Consider the following 21,694-nt stretch of genomic DNA (forward strand, 5'->3'; position numbering starts at 1 on the left):
AACAACGGAGCCATAGATAGGGGAGTCATATCACTATATTCTCGATGGCGGCTAGTGGAGACACAAAAGCAAACATCCGCCAGTACCCCAACGAGGGGTCTTCCTGCACCCCAGTCTTGCTGGCGGCCAGGCGAGACACAGGAAGTAGGATCAACACGATCCGCAATGTAATACGCTTGCTAACCACACTTGCTAGCGGCAATCCATCCGCTTCTCTGCCAACCGCCTTGCCAGCATAGCCATGGCAGTTATATTAGTGGCTAATGGCTAACCGGTAACAGCTGATGGCCAACCAGCCACAGCGGATGGCCATCTGATTACAGATAATGGCCATCTAATAACCGAGCCAGCACCTTTCCACGTGAGGCCAGAGCCTGGAAACTGCTCTCCTGGCTCTGTTCCCACACTCCACCTTTGCAGGGTCTCACCTCACAATCTACACGACAAGTATCTTCTGCAAGGGACCCTGTGCGAGGATCCTGGAGGTACATACAATATCCACAAATCATAACAGTAACAGTTGCCGCAGCAGATCACCACCATCCCACAATGAGTACCTCAAACAGGGGCGGGTTTCATTCACCCAGCCCATGATAAAAAGTTTCAGTCCAGTTCAAGTAATGTCCCAGGGGGTGTCCCTCAATGTCTACTTATACAGTGGTGTCTTCCAAAGTGGCGAATCTTCTGTGGCAACACGGGGCTGTACCAACATGCCAATCTGACAAGATGACTGATACGCCATACAAGTAAAAGTGTGGGCCCAATCCACTATCACATTAGCCCATAGGCACCTACGGGCAGAAAGAAATAGTAGTCATAGGAATCAACAATGGCAAATCCCTTCCATCTGGGAGGATACATGCTAGCTTTTTGTCCTGGGAAAGGAGGGTTGCTGCCACTGGCACCTTTCCTGGTTTGTGGTACCAGACCTTTACGGCAGTGCTTGGGGTCCCTGGCATAGTTTCAACATGTAGCAGAACAAGGGACCCAATAACAAGCCATAGCGAGAGCACATAGGTTCCCTGCAAAAGTGTCCCAGCATCGGGACCTCCATATACCACAGTCAGCCACTTGGCCACCACCCATGGCATCACTTGCAAATCGTGGGTCAAACCAGTTCTCCATGGGGCTATCAGGCCCAACCACCAACAGTGAGGGCTTTTGACCTGCTAGGGCCTTGGACCTTTTCCTCGTTCACCGCCCAGCCACGTGACTTCAGGTGGGAGTGAAGAGAGGGAGCTGCTTGCTCTAAATCTGAAAGAGAATCAGATGTTAGTAAAACATCATCAACATAGTGAAAGAGGACCACAGAGGATAGGTGATCCCACTGTGCCAAGTCCTGGGCTATAAGCCCATGGCAGACAGTGGGGCTGTGCAAGTATCCTTGTGGAAGGACTTGAAAAGTCCACTGCCCCCCGTCCCAGGTAAAAGCAAACTGCTCTTGACACTCGGGCACAATGTCAATGCAGAAAAAAGCATTTGCTGAGTCCACTATGTAGTGATACGTTTCCAGGCAGACAGTCAGACCATCCATCAAATCGTGAATTGAAGGCATTGCCGCGTGCAAAGTTGGTGTCATCTTATTTAACTCCCTATAGTCCACAGTCATTCGCCAGGTCCCATCTGGCTTCTTGACAGGCCATACTGGGGAGTTAAAGGGACTGTGCCTCGGCCTCACAATATGTGCCTTCTCCAATTCCAATATTGTATGACCAATCTCCTCCTGTCCTCCTGGCAGGCGGTACTGTCGCACTGTAACCACGCGCCGGGGCTGTGGCAACACTTGAGGAGGGTGGTGAGCATGCCCACGTGTCACCTCTTTCACCATCTGGATCGGAGGTGGAACTCTCCGATTGATGTCTGTAAACGGAACCCATGTAGCACGTCCACCCCTAGAATATATTCCGAAATGGGGGAGACATACACCGTGTAGGTCCGGGGGGTGGAAGCCTTCCTATACCCAGTGGTAAGGAAACAGTTTTTACTGTCACAGTCTTTCCCCCGTAGCCATCAATGCAGATTGCTGGTCCGGGGAACAGTTCTGGGTTCCCCTAAACAAGACTGCAGTCTGTGCCGGTGTCAACTAGGGCCAAAACCCTCTGCACATTAGAAGGGGACCAATGTATCGACAGTTCCACGTGGGGCCTCCGGTCCCCACTCATCCCTTCAGCCGGGGTACCTTGCCCCCCTCCTCCCCAATCAAACTAGGAGTCAGCCTCAAGCGGCCGCATGAAGTCCTGGAGGGACACGGATCGCACTTTCCCAGACTTCTCCTTTAGGCTTCGCCAGAATTGCTGTTCCAGAGTTCCAACAAGAGTGCATTGGGTTGTTGGTCTATTTTTTCCTGATCAACCCCCGCTGCCAAGAGATCACATCACATCTGCGTGCGTGTTATTCTCTGAGGCCCGCAACCCTGCCCCTTTACCTTTGATTTGGGCTTCCAGGTCTTGACTTCTCGGACATCCTATCTTAACTTCCCTCACCGCCATGTGGCCATGGCGGTGGTAACTTCATGGATCCGCCACCCCACATAGGGCGTAAGAATGGCAACCAAGGATCCAAAAGCACTTACAGGGGCAGTATCCAAAACCAGATCTCTCATTCTGGTTGTAAAACGCTCGTCATCCGGCCCCCACATATTAGGGTTGAACACAGCACGTCTCATACCCATTTCACGGATGATTTGAGCAAGTTCAGCATATGATTGCCATTTACCCAGTTTCTGGCAGCTCACCAGCCTGTCCCCATACTGTGCGTACCTCAGCGGTGAGCCACTCATTAGAGTGTGGTGGCCCTGGTCTTGGGACAACCTATGGCAATTCCATAACCTTTGTCGCAGGGACAGATGCACTGTCATGAAGGCTAGCTTTTCCATTTCGCCAGGGAAGAAGAGAATGCTGTCTGCCCCCTCATCCCATAAACGCAGCAGCCAAACTGGCAGTGGCTCTTCAGGGCACTGTCGGCACTGCCTCCCCAGCTCCCACAACTCAGTGGGAGTGTAAGGGGTGTAGGTTGTGAACTCAGTCACAGCTGGGTTGCCAGCAGCAACGCCCTGGGGACCCAAAGGTTGCTCATGCTTTACCTTTTGCTGCATTATAGGCTGGGCGTGGTGGTGGGGAGCTACATCACTTGCACTCGCGTTGTCCGCCTCTGCCTCAGAGTCTCCACCGTGGTGCACCTCCTCTAATTGGCGGACCCGAGCTTCCAGCGCCTCCCACCAAGCGGGTCCTCTGTGCCACGACACAACGCGGTGAGGAACATCCAGCCCACATGGCCAGCTGCACCCCTCACCCCCTCCAGCAACCGCACAGCCAGAACCCGCAGGGCCCTCTGCACACTGGCCGGAGAGCCATCCATGTCCTCCCACCCCTCCTCGAGGGTCCAACTCCTGAGAACAGTGGCCACCGGGCACCACACAATGTATGGGCCACCTGTTCTCCTTCCCAGAGCCAGACACCATTCCTACCTGGCTGGAATCCTGCGTGCAGTGCCAGGTGTCTGAGTGGGTGGTGGCCTCGGTGTAAGATGTCCACAACTCTAGGAGCCCACAGCAGCAGCAGCAGCAGACCACCAAAAGGCAGGCAACGCTTGCTGTGCCATGAGGATGGTATGCCATCTGGAGGCTCAAGAACCCCATCAATTTACCAAGGGGTCATGTCTCTCCCAGGCAGATCGCATTTCCTGTTCCCTGTGCTGGCTGAGACCCTGCTCGCTGCACCATATGTAATGCAGGGTCTTCATATGTAATGAAGGGGGGTGGATAAAACATACGGTGAGGCCAAAAAGGAACAACAATGGAGCCATGGGTAGGGGGCTCATATCACTATATTCTTGCTGGCAGCTGGGTTGGAGATACAGGAAGCAATCCTCAGTCCACTTCTCTGCCAACCAACCAACCCCTTGCCAGTGTAGCCACAGCAGTTATATTCGTGGCTAATGGCCAACCAGTTACAGCTGATGGCCAACTAGTTATACTGAGGCTGCAGGCGGGCCTAAGGTCACAAAATCAAGGTTACGAGACTCCAACTACCTCGGGTCCTCTCTCGACCTATATCTTAATTAAACCTTTGGGTTGATCCCTCAGATTGCAAGGATGATTGGTGTAAAGCCCCTCCTCATCTGGGCTCAGACCCCCAGTAGGTCGGGGGCGAGGCAGCTGTGCAGTGAGACCAGAGGGGAGGCGGAAGAAAAGCGAGGCATCCAGAGTGGCCGCAGGCCTGGAGCTGACCCGCACCCACCGCCAGTGGGGCACGAAGCGCGTCTCGCCCACGACGCCCACGAAGACGGGGCTTCCGGGGCGGTGCGCGCGGCCGGCGGGGCGGGACCGGAGACCAAGCTCCTCCTACGTCGGGCTGCGTGACAATGGGACGGACGGCGGAACGCGGCGGCGGCCGCCGCGGGCCTCGGGGCGGGGGGCGGAGCCACCGCCGCTGCCGCCGCAGCCCCGGTAGGGATTTGAAAGATTAAAAACTCCCGGTGGAGAGGGCGGCGGCGTTGAATGTGTGGCGGAAGTGCTGGGGGCCACGGCTCGGCGCGGGGTTGGGTAGCCGGCAGCGCCTCCACACCATGAATTACCCGGGTCACGGGTCCCCGCGGAGCCCCGAGCTTAACGGCCGGGGCAGCGACGGCGCTGCCTGGGAGCTGGGCTCGGATGCGGAGCCGACGTTCGGTGGCAGCGTCTGCTGCTTCGACCACCTGCCCGGAGGGGACCCGGGCGACGGGGAGGTGCCCCTGGCCTTGCTCCGCGGGGAGCCCGGGCTGCATTTGGCGCCGGGCGCGGAGGAGCACAACCACCACCTGGCGCTGGACCCCTGCCTCAGTGACGAGAACTATGACTTCAGCTCGGCCGAGTCGGGCTCCTCGCTGCGCTTCTACAGCGAGGGCGAGAGCGGCGGTGGCGGCAGCTCCTCGTCCTTGCACCCGCCGCAGCAGCCGCTGCTGGTGCCGTCGAACTCGGGGGGCGGCGGGGCGGCGGGAGGAGGTCCTGGGGAGAGGAAGCGCGCACGGCCCTGCGGTGTGGCCTCCCGGCACCGCTACGAGGTAGTGACGGAGCTGGGCCCGGAGGAGGTGCGCTGGTTCTATAAGGAGGACAAGAAGACCTGGAAGCCCTTCATCGGCTACGACTCACTCCGCATCGAGCTCGCCTTCCGAACCCTGCCGCAGGCCACGGGCGGCCGACCCCAGGCGGAGGACCCCGACAGCGACCATGTGTGCCGCCGGGCCTCCAGCTCCGGGGAGGACGACGAGGAGGACCGCGTCTGTGGCTTCTGCCCGCGCACGGCGAGGCACGAGCCCGAGATGGAGGAGCTGGTGAACATCGAGCGGGTGTGTGTGCGGGGCGGCCTCTACGAGGTGGATGTGACCCAAGGAGAATGCTACCCGGTGTACTGGAACCGTGAGTAGCCGGCCGGGAAAGGGAGCGGGACGGGCTGCCTCTGCAGGGGCCGACACACGCCCTGGGGGGTTTGAGACTTGACCCCTATGGGGAGGGAGGCGCGTGAGGCCTGGCGTGTTTGGTCAGAGCAGGATGGAGATTGTGCGGGCAGCTCTGGCAGGTGAAGGGTAAACGAGCCTATGGCAAAACCCAAGCTGCCCAGGGTCAGTAGGAGAGGATACTGCCGGCGTTGTGGCTTCTGGGTGAGCGGTACTGCTGCCATGCCCTGGAGATGATCCAGGAACGGATGCCCAGCCCGAAAGGTTTAATTTCGTGACCCTACCCGAGCTTTGTCCACTCGGAGATCTGATTCGGTCTCATTTACCCTGAAGTGGCTGTGATTTAAATAGCAGCGTGTCCTCTGGAGTGGGAATGTTTGAGAGAATCTGCAGGAGAATCAACAGTTCAGTTTATGGACTCGAAAAAAGAAAATTAATCCCTGGCGGGAAAGGAAAGGAGATAAGTTGTTACCTCCGAGTGCGTTAGGGAGGGGTGGAGAGCATAGCGTGGAGCTCACTCTATGGAATACTGCTTTATATCTCTTAGGTGCTTGTTTACATATTTTTATTTTTGCCTTTGACCTTGAAAAATTACAAGGCCTGTGCCTTGGTTTCCTCTTCTGTAAAATAGGAATAATTGTATCTACCTCTTCTGTAAAATAGGAATAATTGTTGTGGAGGTTAAATGAGACAATAAACCTAAAAGAGTTGAAACTGTTTGGCACATACGTGTGATATAAGTGTTAACAATGGGTCCTTATTCATTAGCCTACACAATTAGGTATATAATTAGATTGAGAAGTAAGGCTATCAGAAATATCTGCCATTGCATATAGCAAATGTTATACACATAATATATAGTAGATATTTTATAGTAACAGAAGCTGTTGGCCACCAATAATTTGTAATATACAGTTTCAATTTTTAGAGCCCAGTGCCCTAACTCAAATGTCTTCATTGATTGTCACTAGACTTATGTCCTCCATACATTTTACAACATTCTGTCTTTTATTAATTATATGTATTAATGACTTAGCTTCCTTTCTATATGTTTAGCATTTTCTGGGCAGAGTCCGTTGCTATTATCTTTGTACTCTCATAGGGCTTAGTGCAGTAAATAGTAAGTAAGTATTGAATTGCATAAGTGATTCTGATAATATTAAAACATTCATAAGTTAAGCATGAATCACTAAAATAGAGATTATGTTTATCTCTATTTTATCAGAATCACCAAATAAAATAAGCATATAAGGAAATTTAATTTCTTACTACACTTTAAGATGACATTGAAGGCATTTGTTACCATTTTCACAAGGCAGGTTCATTATGGGATCTGTCACACCACTCTCTCCTTTTGATTATAAGCTCACTAAGGACAGGGTATGTTTCTATTAACTCATGAATGCAGTTCTTTCATTTTATTGAGTATTGGTATGTGTGCCTAATACCAATATTATGCACTCTTGTGAATGCATTAGGAAAGGTGGAAAAAAGAACTATCCTTACCCTTCAAGAGTCCCCCACTTTTCTTAAAATGACCTAGACATCACTATAGATTTTTTTGTCCTTTGAAGATAGAAGTGTAAGAACTTACTGAAGCCAGAGAGTTGGATAAAATTCCAGGCATCCTTGGAAAGGGGCCTGGAAACCAAGACATGAATCTTAGGTCAGCTGAACTATATTCACTTAGAATACTGTGTGCTCTTTTGGCTTATGATAAAATTGTTAATGCTTGCAAATTGCTTTACTGTTTACAAAGTGATTTTTCACATTCTTTTCATAGTGATATCAAATTAATGCTAATGTTCTGTATTTGAAGAAATGAATTCATTGAAATTAATGAACTTGTCTAAGGTCACTTCGCTAGAAAGTGGTAAAGCAGTTCATAGTCTAGTGGGGAAATACAGTGCAGTGTCCAAAGAGCATCTGACCCACCCAAGGGTGAGGATGTCAGGAAAGCTTCCCAGGTGATGTAAGACTGAGCCCTAACGGATTAATTTAATCAGGCAGAAGAAATGGGGAAATGGAGGGGAAGGCATTCTAGCCAGGTGGGGTCACATATGCAAGGGCACGGAGGCATGGAACTGCATAGTATGATAAGGAAATTGGTGCTGCATCTACAGGGCCTAAGACACAGGTAAGTTTGGGATTTGACCACCACAGAGACAGAGGTGTTTGGTCAGGGACAGGAGGAGATTGTGAAGGGACCACCTGCCTGTGAATGGCACATTTGGGAGACTAGCTAGAAAACGAACAAGGGTGGATAAGCAGTGCTAAGGAGTTTGGACTTTATCCTGTGAGTAAAGGGGACCCAAATAGTTGAAGGTTCTCTATTACTTAGGTGTTTAGTGACAACACAAAGGTTGAATTGGAGAGTTGGAGAACATATTTAGAATACTAGTATCATAAATCAAGCAAGAGACCATGAGGGGCTACAAAGGTTAACCTGAAAGGAAACTTAGTCTTCTCAAACAGCAACACTATTTTGATTCCATTTTAGCATTTTCTAAATAGTTTTCTGCAAGATGCAATCCCGTGGGTGCCCCAGGCCTTCATATGAGCTGTAGTGAAGCACTACAATAGTGCTTTTTGTCCATAATTTACCACTTCTCACAAAATCCCATATAACTTTGATCTAATTGGTTTTTCAGGTCTCTGTGTATTATTTAAGTTTTCACAGCTTCTCAGGAGGGTTCTTTTCCAGTATGGTCTCTTCAGCCTTCCTTCAAATGGAGGGACTCTTAGGGCATTTTGCAGCTTTTGACCTTTGTCCCATTTTACTTCTTTAAAAAACCCTGTCCGGAAACTTTCTAAATAGTGGTAATGAAAGGTGTTTTTTTTTAAGTCCAACAAGTTCCTACATAGAATGGTGGTAGCATTCCAGTGGCCATTTAGACTTTTGCGACCTGATTGAGCCCACTGCATCTAGGTGTCAAGGCCAACCAGTTAGCTGCGCCTAGTCTAAAAGAGAGGTGTTGATTTAAATTTATACTTACTCTACCTTTTGAACTCTAACTGGCAGGTAAAATTTGAACCAGTTCAAGGGTACATGAATCAGAAGGGGAACAGAATTTGTCTTCTATAGATAGGAAACCAGTATTATTACATATGAAAAAGTTATTATATGAAGTTTATTTTTGTTTCATTGTCTGTTCAGATATTTTTCTGACTGCATGTGGACGTTTTAGATAAAAACTGATCATTGCTGAGTAATGCCTGAGTGAACTCCTTCGCACCCCGTGTTCTTCCTAAGCTGCTTGTAGCTACCTCATAGGCTTGCATTGAGAATTATAAATTATATATAACATGCTTAGAATAATGGTTGGAACAAAGTACTAGGTATTAAATATATCAATTTGCATCTCAAAAAACTATACCTTACATGTAGAAAGTTAGTAAGGCTGAACAGTGCAAAATCGTTGAGTACCCAAGATTTGTTGTTCTGGCCTGTACCTCATTACAGAGGAAAGAATGTTTGTAAAAAAAAGTACTAGCAAGAAAGTGGCCAAAGCATTTAGTAATAGCTATGGAAGGCATATTATAGAAATATTTAATGAGTTTAGAATAGTCTCATAGCAATTCTGATGATAGTGGTATGTGCATTGTGCACTAGGGAATGTGTAATGGCCTTTCATTGACTAAATTAATCAGGTTATTTAATTGACCAAATAGTATATGAATGTGTAGTTTCCAGAAGCAGTTATTAACTGTAAGCCACAGCTTTCTTTCCCTCCTTTTCCCAGTGTATTTATAAGGCCTACTTGCATTATTGTAATTCTAAACCATTTTAAGTTTCAGACACTTTAGAAATTCACTAGTCTTCATAATATGCTGAAGAGAAAATAATATTCCCAATGAAATGAGGTAGAAAAATTAGGATTTTTTTTTCTGTAAGTACCCAAATTATAGGGTGTTTGTTAACTTGGCATAGCTGTAACCAGGTCTTAGGTCTTTTCGTTCGAGGGTTAATTACCTTAATAATCTTTTATGAGCCACAGGGCATCATGGGAAAGCAGTGGAATCCAGGCTGGCAGAAGGCACTCTTTCATGGTCAGTTTCTGCCTCCAATAAAGCAGAACTAAAGGAAACAGAGAGACCAGAGATTGACATGCCTGACTGAAAAAGTGTTAGTCTAGTTAAGAGTAAGTTATCTCTTACTCTTTTTAACTGCATTATCTCACACTAGCCCATCCTGGATAGCAAACCTGGGTGGCATTAGAATTCTGGCTGCTCAGGTTTGCAGAACCCTGGCACTGTCTTCTGAGAACCCAAGTCCAGGTCAAGTCTGCTTTCGACTGCACTTTTCAGTGACCTGCGGAAACAGCACAAGGATGTGCATGACTTGTGAGTGACATGTGTGGAGCAGAGGACTTGGCACTTCCTGACCAAGGCGTTCAGGACTTTCCTTTCCCTTTGCGGTGCACCATTAGTTTAAAGACTGATCTAATATCAGGTTTGATCCACCGTGTTTGTATATGGCTCAAATGTAATAATGCATGTTGTGTGAGTGCTTTATATAAATGTTCAAAGTACTCAGTATGGTTTTCTTTCCTCCATCTGTTACCCCATCTTCTTTTCTATATTCCTTTACTATTTTGCCATAAAAGAGACCTTTTGTACTCTTCCCTCTTCGAATTTTATTTCCTGGGGCTTTTATCTCCACATCATGCCCTGTAATTTCTGCTTTGCTAAGATCTTTGATGTCTGGAACCCTAGGGCTGATCCTTTTCTATAGAGAGCAGGAAAAAGCTGGATGTGCTAGCACAGGATTCCCCTTAGAATTATGTGCATTTGGGTGAGAGAGTAGGGGGATAGAAAGGAGAGAGGGAAATGCAGGATGTAGTCACAGGAAGCCTACAGATGAAGATTATAGCAGAAGAGGTGAGGAGGTAGGCAGTTTTAGAATCCCTGATTGTGGGGGAATCTGATCAAAGATCTTTATCTTTTCATGAGTATGATGGAATTTAAACTGCATGTTATCAAGAAAAACTTCAACACTGATGAAGTGTATAGATACGGTCTCTGCTTTTTTGCCACAATACGAGTACATTCCTAAAAGTGCAGTTAAAAAGTAGAACAAGGAAAAACATGATTTTTTATAGCCTTTATATATAACTACATTTCTACTCTTTTAAGTTTGCCTTGGTGAAGGGAAATTTTCCCCACAAAAGATGTTGAATCACTGACAAATGAGTGGATTAATGGGATGAAAAGCATAATACAGATACTTTTTGATACCCTTGCGTTAGGGGACAAGTGAAATCAAAGTAGTGAAAAGCAGGAATTGTCGGTGCCAGAGAACTGAAGAAAAATGGTAGAAATATTGATATGATTGAATAAAAATAATTCTGTTTTATGTACTACTTTCTAATTTTACCAGATTGCCACACAAGAATAAATTATACTCTAATATTTATTTTAATGTCTTATTACATTAAGCTATTTCTATAATCATTGCACTTGTATGCTCAAATAAAATCTGCTGGTGGCCAGGCCAGCCTTTGGAAATTACATATTATTGGTACTTCTGTACCCCAAGACCTCAGATATCTGGGAATCTTAGAGAAGTATAAATTCCACCTGAATGGATGGCTTTTCCAAATAGTTAACAGTTAAGCTTTTATTTGCTAGAGTATGATTTTAACAACATGAATGAAAATCTCTGTAATGCTACTAATTCTCCTTTGGGCCTCTTCTTAGTGAACCATCATTTTGAACATTGATGCAAGATACCCCTTGAGACACATGATACAGGACAAAGAACTGGATAAACTAAGCTAAAACAAGATTTCTAAATCACGTGCCATGAAATGTGTGGCTCAGTAACTTTAGGTGATGCTCAGGGAGCAGAGTTAGAATTACTTCTGAACCTTGACATAGACATAGTTAAAATCAATCCCACCTTGTATTTTACTACTTATTACAAAAGATCAATTTTTAGTTAATATTTTATTGATGAATCTATTATTTTCTTCTCATTCTATGGAGTTAACCTCTAGGTAGATCCAGGATATCTCATGTCCACCTGATTCACCCACCTAGCCCTCAGTAAAAGTTGCATTTTACATCTGGTATATATTTTAACATTAAGTACCTCCAAGTCTGTTTATGTTTCGGAAAAGAAAATCTTTGCCATGAATCAAAGATAGTCATTGCTTGGAAAAAGAGAGTCTACTTCAAAGAGGTTATTGAGGACCAGTCACACAGGAAAGCATAGGATGGCTACTCAAGCACTTTCGGTGGCACTCACTCTTCCGTGCCGGCTCTCCACTGCACAAATGAACCCTTACTGTATGGCCAGCACAAAGTGCAACAGTTGTACGTGTCTGTAAGTAAGGTTTGTGAACAGATCCGTGCTTTGGCTTGACATTTTCATTGTATGCCAGCCACTCTTCTAATTTAAGACTACCACCCATGCTTCTGCTCTTTGCCTTTCACTAGAAAAAACTGGGACCTTATATTTTAGACTATCTTTTTGGATATAGTTGCAGTTTGTTTTTAACCTGTTTACTATTTAATCTGTTATTTTATGTAAACTACATTATCACACTTTTTTTTGGTCGACGCAAGTATAACTGTGCCCCATAAATAATGAATGTTCCTACTCCTGGATTAAATTGTTTAGAATTCTGATTGCCTGATAGCATTCTGTCCTTTATGGACAGATGTAGAACCCACCAAAGTGTATGGTAGATAACACAAAAAGGGTGGACCTGATATATATTAGCTCAGCAATTTCATTTCTGCCACCTTCATTTTGATTTTTACTGGGTTTTCTAGAGAGGCGGTATTGAGTAGTGTTTATGAGTGTAAATGACCACTGGAGGCAGACTGGGCCCAAATTCTAGCTCTGCCATATACTGTCGTGTAACTTTGGGCACCTTAATTGCTTTGTGCCACAGTACTCTTCTTCTGTAAAATATGGAAAATAGTACATACCTCTTAGGATTGTGTAATAAATGAGTTAAAATATTTAAAGATCTTGACATATCCCATGATAAATAGCACACTCTGTGTAACAGTTAGCTGTTATTACTTCTCTATTTTCCTGCCTCTTCTATCCTTTCAAATTTATAACCCACTTTACATTCTTGGCTTTCAACAGTCATATTTCGATTTGTTGTCCCTTTCCTGACATTGAATTTTCTTGGCCTTGACTCATGGTAATTGACTCTCTTTTAAGCAGAGCCCTAGGACCTCCGTAACTGTTGCCTCTTCTTGTGAGAAACTGTGACTGATTTTTTTGCCTAGTCTTTCAGGCCCCAGAAAGAGCTGGACTGTCTTGAGGCTTCCTGACTTGGACCCCAGAAGAGTGCACCAGTCATTCTCTTACAAATCTACTGCCTGTGGGAAAGGAGGAATTTTTCCCATAAAAGCATTCTAAATTCTTGATCATCTACTTTTTTGGTATGCACATCCTGTCACCAGATGTGGGGAGGTACTGACGCTATCCCAAAAGCTTATTTAGAACATCTCTAACCAGCTACCCAGACTTTTGATACAACAGAGAACTTCACAGCTTTCTAAAAGACTACTCAGTTTTCAGTTGAGGCAGAGCCAGTAGTTCCAGGATTTCTGCCATGTTGACAAGACAGAAATGGCCCATAATTCTCCTTACAGTGGAGACCTCCGCATGAAAACTTTGAGAGATTTCTCTTAATTGACCTACAGTTGAACCAGCTGTGATAGGGATGACAGTTGAGTTCTGGAACCTAGTGCAAGGTCTAGCTTCAAATCAGTCTGCCCGTAGTCCAGGGATTTGAACCGGTGATTCCTGATCCAGCAATGGCAATAGAAGCCAAGTGGGCTTAGAGAATAGGTCTTTGTTGTCAAATCCCCTTAGTTTGAATCCTTGATTTACCATAGCCATATGACTTTGGATAAGTTGTACCATGTTTCCCGGAAAGTAAGACCACCCGGTCTTACATAATATGAGACCCGGTACAACACAACACAACACAACACAAATATAATAAATATAATATAATATAATAATATAATACAATACCGGTTCTTATTTTAATATAAGACCGGGTCTTATATTAATTTTTGCTCCAAAAGATGCATTAGAGCTGATGGTCCGGCTAGGTCTTATTTTCGGGGAAACACGGTAGTTGTAATCTCTCTGTGGCCCAGTTTCTCCTTTGTAAATGGAGATACTGATTCCTGTTTCACAGCGTTATTATGAATATTTCATTGAAATACATACACCTATGTAGAGCACTTAGTACAGTTCAATAAGTGTTACTATTTTATTTAAGCTGGGCTGGTATATTTGCTCTTAAACTGGAAGCCTAGCTTCTAGAAATTAAAAAGTGTGTGGTTGATCTGTTTTATTTGTGAAAAAGAAGAGTGGGATTCTCTGGCTCTACCAGAATTACTTCAGTTTAAATTTAATGACATACACACATAACACATACATATACACATATTCCCCCACGCCCTCTCTCTCCCTTTCCCCCTTTTTTCTCTTCCCCTCTCCTTGTGTGTGTGTGTGTGTGTGTGTGTGTGTGTGTGTGTGCATGTTAAAGCTGCTTAATCTCACCCCCTGAAAGTTCTGGTAGTCACCAAGTATCACAGGCCAAGGACCTTAATTCCTCTTATTGACTCTGAAGTTGAACAAAATGAATACCTTTCCAGGTGAGGTGAGGATAGTGGAGTACTTTTTACCTTCTGAATTGTCTCTGCTGGGTTCCCTTGCCTGTGGAATGGCATGGTATCTTAGACCAGTAGTTTGCAGATTTCACTGAGCTTAACAGTCAAATGCAAGATTGTTAAAAATGTAAATTCTCGAATCTCATCTCGGAAGATTGGATTCAAGAGATCTGAGCCTGAGGGCCTGAGCATCTTCCTCTTCAGTAGGTATCCGAAATAATCCTGATCGCAGAAGTTTATAGACCTCACATTAATAACACTGTCAGTCCATCAGTCCCTCCAGTCTAATGGCTCAAAGCTGCTTCATCTGTGTTGTACTTACACTTAGAGAATTACCAGTTCAGACAGTCCAAGGGGTTCTAGAGGAACTAGCCTTCAACCCACAAATTGGTATCTTTATTTCATCTCTATTTTTCTTTTACCTACCTATTTCTGCTCTGACCAGTTTAAAACTTTTATATTCTTACTGATTTTCTGTAAACTCATACTATCAGTTATTGAGAAGGAGGATGAAGTCCCCAACTTTAATTGTGGTTTTATTTATTTATTCTTCTATTTCTATTGGTTTTTATTTGATGTATTTTGAAGCTCTGTTACTAGGTGCATATACACTTAAGATTGTTATATCCTTTTCATGAAACAATGCCTTTATCATTTCGAAATGTCCTCCTTTATCTCTGGTTTATTTCTTGTATTAAAGTCTACCTTGATACTAATTTTGCTGCTCCCAGCTTTCTTTTGATTAGTATTTTCATGATGTATCTTTTCCTTTTAAACCTGTATATGTCTTTACCTATCTATCGGTTGTTGCTTTTTAAAATTCATTCTGACAATCTCTTATTTGGTTTTTTAGGGCATTTATATTTAATGTGATTAATGCTGTTTGAGTTTAAATGGAACATCTTGCTCATTGTTTTCTATTTGTCTCATTTATTCTGTTTTCTTTTTTGAACTCTTTTCCTGCCTTCTTTTGGACTGAATATTTGTTATGATTCTCTTTTATCTCTATTAATAGCTTTTAGGGACACATTTTTCATATTTTTCCTAGTTGGTGTTCTGTGAGATTTTTTGGATTCCAATTACACATATTAGATCACTCGATATTGTCTCCCAGCTCTTGGATGTTCTGTTCTGCTTTTTAATTTTTCCCCGCGCGCGCGCACGTGTGTGTGTGTGTGCGCGCACGTGTGTGTTTCAGTTTGGGTAATTTCTATTGACTTCAAGTTCACCGATTCTTTCCTCAGCAGAGTTGAGTCTACTAATGAACCCACCTAACATTTTTTATTCTTTCTTGTAGTTTTCATCTCTGTGCTGAAATTATCCATCTGATTGTACATGTTGCCCACCTTTTCCACTAGAGTTTTTAGCATATTAATCTGTTTAGAAAATTCTCTGTCTAATAGTTCCAACATCTGGCACATCTGTAGTCTGGTTCTGTTGTTTTGTCTATTGACAGTATTTTTTTTCTTCTTTGTATGTCTCAATTTTTTGTTGTTGTTGTTGAAAGCTGCACAGCTTGTGTAGGACAATAGAGCATTTATGCCTAGAAATACATAAAGGCCTTTTGTTAGGCTGTTAGTGTGGGAGGTTGATCAGTCTAGTTGGGAGTTGAGCTGGGTTTTGGTTTTGTTACTATAGTGTTACTATAATAACTGTTACTACAATAGTTACCATAACCAGCAATGCACCAGAGGCTTCAAATCATTACTCTTTAGGTTGGAGGCTGGTTTGCCAGAGGTTTTTGTACATGCTCTTATCTGCCCCCAGCAGTAGATTTAATGCTTGCTATGTTGGTGATGAAGTTGGGAGTGGGAGTGGAGAAGGACCTTCTCTGTTTTCTGGTTTAGCCTCATTCTTAGGCACAGTGTCTCAGAGTCTTGAAGTAGGACCTTAGTGATTCTGCCCCTACCCCAGCTATGGGAGATCTCATGGTCTAGATCCAGGGCAGTGCCCTGCCTTTCACGAGGGTAGTTGGTTTTTTTGGGGGGGTTTTTTTCCTGTTGCCTTTTCCCAGCAGCTATAGATCTTCATCTGAAAAGCAACAGTGTTTGCTGCCCTCCTAACAGCTGCTTAAGGCTTTTTTTCCATTAGGTAAGAGTAGGAAGGATCCAGGCTAAGGCTTCACCCTTTCCCACAGCTGCGGCTGTTCTCCCCAAGGCCTACACCATGAAGGGGTACTTTTTCAGATTCCTCACCCGTCTCCTGGTCTCTCTTATGAACGCCTACTGAAATCTTTAATGAAAAACATGCAAGGATTTGCATTACCCTTTATGTCTGAGGCCCAGGGGTTCTGTATTCTCACTGTCACCCATATTTGACTTGTAACATTTTGTTAAAAATTTTGGCCAAAATCTTTTTCCTGACATCTTTTTTTCCTTTATGACATTTGGTGTTTACTTCCAGTAAGCAAGTGCTTCCATCTTGTTTCTCCCTGTCTTTCCTTAGCTGTTGTGTTAGTTTGTTACCCTGTGACCTCCAGGTCTCTGAAGGATTTATGAAAAATTACAATTTTGCAAATTAAATTTGTCTGTGTTTTAGAGGTAGGAGCAATGTTATTTTAGCTTTCTGTATCCTGAGCCAGCTGAAATTCTGTTATCTTATTTTTGTAGTGGTTGCTCTAGGATTTTCAGTGTACACCTTTAACTTGTCATAGCCTGATTTCAAAAATTGTAATTTTGTGTAGAGTAAAAGAACTTCATTAGTGTACTTCCATTTACCCTCTCAGCCTTTTTGCTATTGTTGTTACACATTTTACATCTACATGTTATAACCCCCAAAATATTTTTGCTTTAAGCAGTCGGTTTTTAAGAGAGATTTCTTTAAATGAGAAGAAGTCTTATATTTACCAAATACTTATTTATACTTTTCTTTATTCCTGTATGTAGACACAAATTTCCACCTAGTATGGAATTTCCATCAAGTTCTGCTTAAAGAAATTCCTTTAATGTTTTTCATATTGCAGATCTGCTGGTGATAAGTTCTTTTAGCTTTTGTCTAAAAATGTCTTTATTTCTCTCTCATTTTTGAAAGGTATTTTTGCTGGGTATAGAATCCTAGGTCATTTTATTTCCTTCAGAACTTTAAAAATGTCACTCCATTGTCTTTTATTTATATGGTTTCTGATGAGTTTGCTGTTTTTCTTCTTCTAGATGTCATCTTTTTTTCTGGTAGCTTTTCAAACCTCCACCCACCCCCCATTTATTGATGGTTTTCTGCAATTTGATTATGATTTGTCTTGGAGTAGTTTTCTTCCTATTTCTTCTGCATAGGATTTGTTGAAATTCTAGAAACGGGGTTTATAGTTTTCATGAAATGTGGGAAATATTTGGCTATTATTTCTCTTAATTTTTTTTTTTCCAGTTCACCCTACCCCTTTTCTAGGATTCCTACTAGATGTACATTAGTCTGCTTGATATTGTCCCACAGCTCTGTGCATTTTGTTTTAATTTTCTTTCCTATGTTTTATTTTGGATGGTTTCTATTTTATTTCTATTGTTCTGTTCTTTAATGTGTTCTATTGCTATGTTATAAATTTCAGAAAGTTCACTGATCTTCTCTGATGTCTAGTCTACTATTGATCTCATTTGGTATATTTTTATTTCTGATGTTGTATTTTTCATCTTTAGAAGTTCAGTTTAGGTATTTTTTATATCTTCCATTTCCTTCTTCATTATGTTTGCATTTTCCTCTCTCTTGAATCTAAAAAGTGTAATGGTTTTAACATCTTTGCTGCTTTTACCACCTGTGTTGTTTCTGGATCTGTTGCTGTTGATCGACTTTTCTCCTAGTTATGCGTTGGATTTTCATGCTGCTTTGAATACTTGTTAATTTTTTGGATGCCAGACATTGTAAATTTCCTGTTGTGTGCAGGATTTTGTAGCATTCCTTTAATATTGTTGGACTTTGGTCTGGTACACAGTTTAAGTTACTTCAAATTAGTTTGCTCTATCAAGGCTTTCTTTTGAGCTTCTTTAGAGTGCTCAAAGGAGCCTTTAATTTGGGGATAATTTATCCCTACAACTCAGGTGATACCTTTCAGAGGACATTACTCAGTGTCCCATGGATTAAATCTTTTTTACTCTGGCTGATTGGAACCTGAACATTCCCAGCCTTATACCGTGTTTCCCCAAAAATAAGACCTAGCCGGACAATCAGCTCTAATGCGTCTTTTGGAGCAAAAATTAATATAAATCCCAGTCTTATTTTACTATAAGACCCGGTAATCTAATAATATAATAATATTATATGATAATATTATATATAATACCGGGTCTTATATTAATTTTTGCTCCAAAGGACGTATTAGAGCTGATTGTCTGGCTAGGTCTTATTTTCAAAGAAACAGGGTATGAGCTCTGGAGATTCCTCCATCTACTCCGTTCCAGTGGTCATTTTCCCTAGCCTCAAGTACTTTTCTCCCATGCGTGCGTAGATAATTACTCAACCAAAGACTCAAGGGAACTCCTCTAGAGATCTCCGCCATTCTCTTTCTGTATAATCCTTTGCTTTGTAGCATTTTGCCCTACAGATTCTAGCTGCCTTCACCTCCCTGAACTCTGAGCCATTTCACAACTGAACAAGACTGCTAGGCTCTGTTTGGGTTACCTCTCCTACGCTGTAGCCAAGAAACTCTAGGCACTAAGCTTGGGCAGTTTGGGGGGTTCTCTCAGCAATCACTGTCCTCTTTTGCCTATAGTACAATATCTGAAAATCATTGTTCCATATATTTTATCTGATTTTCTGGTTGTTTAAAGTGAGACACTAAGTCAAGTACATGTTACTCCATCATGGCTATAAATAGAAGTCTGTTCTTGCAATTTAGCAAACTGATTTACTGTCTGCATTCTTGGTGGTCTTGTCTTTATCTCTCTCTCTGTTAGGCAGAACCTAGTGCTCTTGTATCCTACAGCTTTCCTGCCCAGGAATGTTGGAGTGGACAATTACCATACGTTTAGTGAGCTAATATGCACCAAATGGCGGGCTGTCACACGGAGTAAGAGTGAGATGTCTTCTGCAGCTATGTTTGTGGGCTGTAGGATAGAAGTGGTTGTTAGACTTACACCTCAGAACTCTTTTTTGCTGGCATAAGACTGGCGGCCTACTGAACCAATTACTGTATTTAATTTCTCATGCTTCCTAATCTCCATCTTTCTTTTTCTTTTATTTCTTACAACTCAGTGTAAAAACAGAGTCTTAAGGAGATCTGTTTTCACATCAAAGGACCCACTTTTTACTGATATCACCAGGAAGTAAATCAGAGCACTGGATTAACTTGCCAGTCACAGTGTGTCTGTAGTGAGCGCATCTGTAGGTCTTAGTTTATATCCAATTTTTGATTTTTTGCTGAGCCTGCTTCTCCTGTTGTCAAAGTGGGAGATTTTCGTTTTGGAAGAGATGGTAGGGGTAAAGGGAGTTTACTTAAGGCAAATGGGTGAAGATTCTAGAAGGCTAGTCTTAACATAGCCAGATTTAACCACTGCATGTGGTTTTAGAAACTTTTAAAAGATATTATGTGAATTAGAATAATGCCATAATTTGGAATAGGATTTTATAGTGACAAAATGCTTTTACATACATTATTTTATTATTCCCTGTTATAAACCTGCAGTTAGAAAGAATAACCTCACGTTACAGATGATAAACTGAGGCTCAGAAGGTGTGGAACTGGAATTAGAGCCTCTGCCTTCTCAATCCTTTCATCAGTTCCATTTTTTCTGTATACCATCTATGACCTCACAGTTTAAGCCATCTGAGCAGGTGTGAAGATTATATGCCAACAGTACCTAATATCCTGGATTATTTTGTAACCTACATGAGAATACTTTTGCTGCTACTTACTCCTTCTAGTTGATTTTCTAATTATATTCCTCAAATGAGTTTCTTGTGACTTTAGTCTTAGGAATAAATGTTTTCCTCAGCTTCTTTTTGCATGTGTTCAAGTTTTTGCTCTTATGCTTGTTAGCATTCTGAATTTGACTACCCAAATCTTTTTCTTCTTTTTCTCCCTTGTTCCTCTTTTTCACAAAAGATTTTCGTGTTTTTATTGCTTTCATTCCATAAATATTCATCTAGTGTCTACTAGGTAAAAGAAGGGAGTGAACTACCTTGAGTTTCAAAAAGCATATAATTAGGAATTTGTTGGCTTATGTCTCTATATTACTTAGAATTATTTTAATAGTAGAAGTAACTAGACCAAGAGCATAGCTCACATCTATCTGATGCTCACCTGCTAACACTTTAACCATAAAAATAATCCTGGCAAGTACTTAAACCATAAAAATAATCCTATCTTTAGAGCTGACTCTTACAAACATAATGTTAAGCCAAAGGAGACAAATAAAAGAGTAAGTATTGTACAATGATTCCATTATATAAATTATTAAAAAGCAAAACTAATCTGTTAGGATTTTGTTTACCCTTGGTGAGGGCTGAGAGGTAGCACCTGGAAGAGACATGCAAGAAGGGACCTTCTGAAATGTTAGTAATGTTCTCTGCCTTGATCTGGGTATAGTTAACTTGTAAAAAGCCATTGAGTTATATGCATGTGATTTGTGCTCTTTTTTGTATGTGTCATCCTTCAACAAAATGTTCACCCCAAAAAGTCCCATTTGTTGTTGTTTTTAAGGAGGACACAGCTCACAGTGGCCCATGCAGGGATCAAACCAGCAACCTTGGTGTTATTAGCACCACACTCTAACCAACTGAGCTAACCGGCCACCCCAGTCCCCTATTTTTTTATTCTTGGAAACTAGTCAGACTCTTTCCTCTGAAAATAGAGTGTTAATGGCTGACACACCCTGCAGCATAAACCAATTTAACAGATTGGCAAGCACCACTCAAACAGGGGAACGCCCAATTTGGAGCATGAATGAAAGTGCTTCATCTACCAAACTTGCCAGCCTCTGGGGTAATAATGCACAATGAGATTTACCTTGTTCGGCAACATTCAACATCCCTTAATTGGAATCATATTTTGTGATAGGTTCTCTTATCTTTTAAAAACATTGCACCTTTATCCATAGAAGTGAGGAGGCCTGGACAGTTAGGATACAGTAAGATAAACACTGATCAATATGTGCAGAATTAACTTAGTGGAGCCACAGAGAAGGGAAGGTCACAAAAGGCATCCTAATGCAGATAACTATAAAAGTTAGCTAAATGAAGAAAATGGGGAAGAGCATCCCAGATAGAAGGACCAGCACATGCAGGATATGGAAGTACAACTCAGCATCACACATTCAGGAAACTGTCCTTGTTGACATGGAAAGCACAGGGACCATCAGCGTTATCTTACGTCAGTATCCCCTGAGCCTGCTCTAGTGTCTAGTTCATGGTAGACATCCAGATGTTAGGTGAATAAATACCTAAAGTAGCATCACATATGTGAACAGGCAGTTCAAGGAAAGATCGTAAAGAGCTCAGAGTTTATCTGGAAGGCAGTGAGGAGTCACAAAAGAAGTTAAGTACTAGGATGACATGATTCATGGTATTTTAGAAAGGTTCTCTGACAACTCTAGAAAAGATAGATTGAGTGTCTATAAAGAGTAAGGTAGAGGAATCTGTCTGTGTATGTGTGTGTGTACTTATACATACACGTGCCTGTCAG

The 21,694-nt window shown here is 42.9% G+C and overlaps 1 protein-coding gene across 6 annotated transcripts in view; it reads left to right on the top strand.

Moving 5' to 3' along the window:
• Nucleotides 1-4,351: 4,351 nt before the first annotated feature.
• Nucleotides 4,352-21,694, top strand: part of DDHD1 (DDHD domain containing 1) — a 68,611-nt gene continuing 51,268 nt past the window's right edge. For 2 of the 6 annotated variants that reach the window (XM_019725718.2, XM_019725719.2), the window contains exon 1: nt 4,406-5,395. In XM_019725718.2, the coding sequence (XP_019581277.1) occupies nt 4,567-5,395 (829 nt within the window). In that variant the 5' untranslated portion in view covers nt 4,406-4,566. Of the gene's footprint in view, nt 5,396-21,694 lie in introns of all 6 variants that reach the window. The other 4 variants (XM_019725721.2, XM_019725722.2, XM_019725720.2 and 1 more) reach the window with 4 other exon arrangements.

This window comes from Rhinolophus sinicus, linkage group LG03 (genome assembly GCF_036562045.2).
Source record: "Rhinolophus sinicus isolate RSC01 linkage group LG03, ASM3656204v1, whole genome shotgun sequence".
NCBI classification, from domain to species: domain Eukaryota; kingdom Metazoa; phylum Chordata; class Mammalia; order Chiroptera; family Rhinolophidae; genus Rhinolophus; species Rhinolophus sinicus.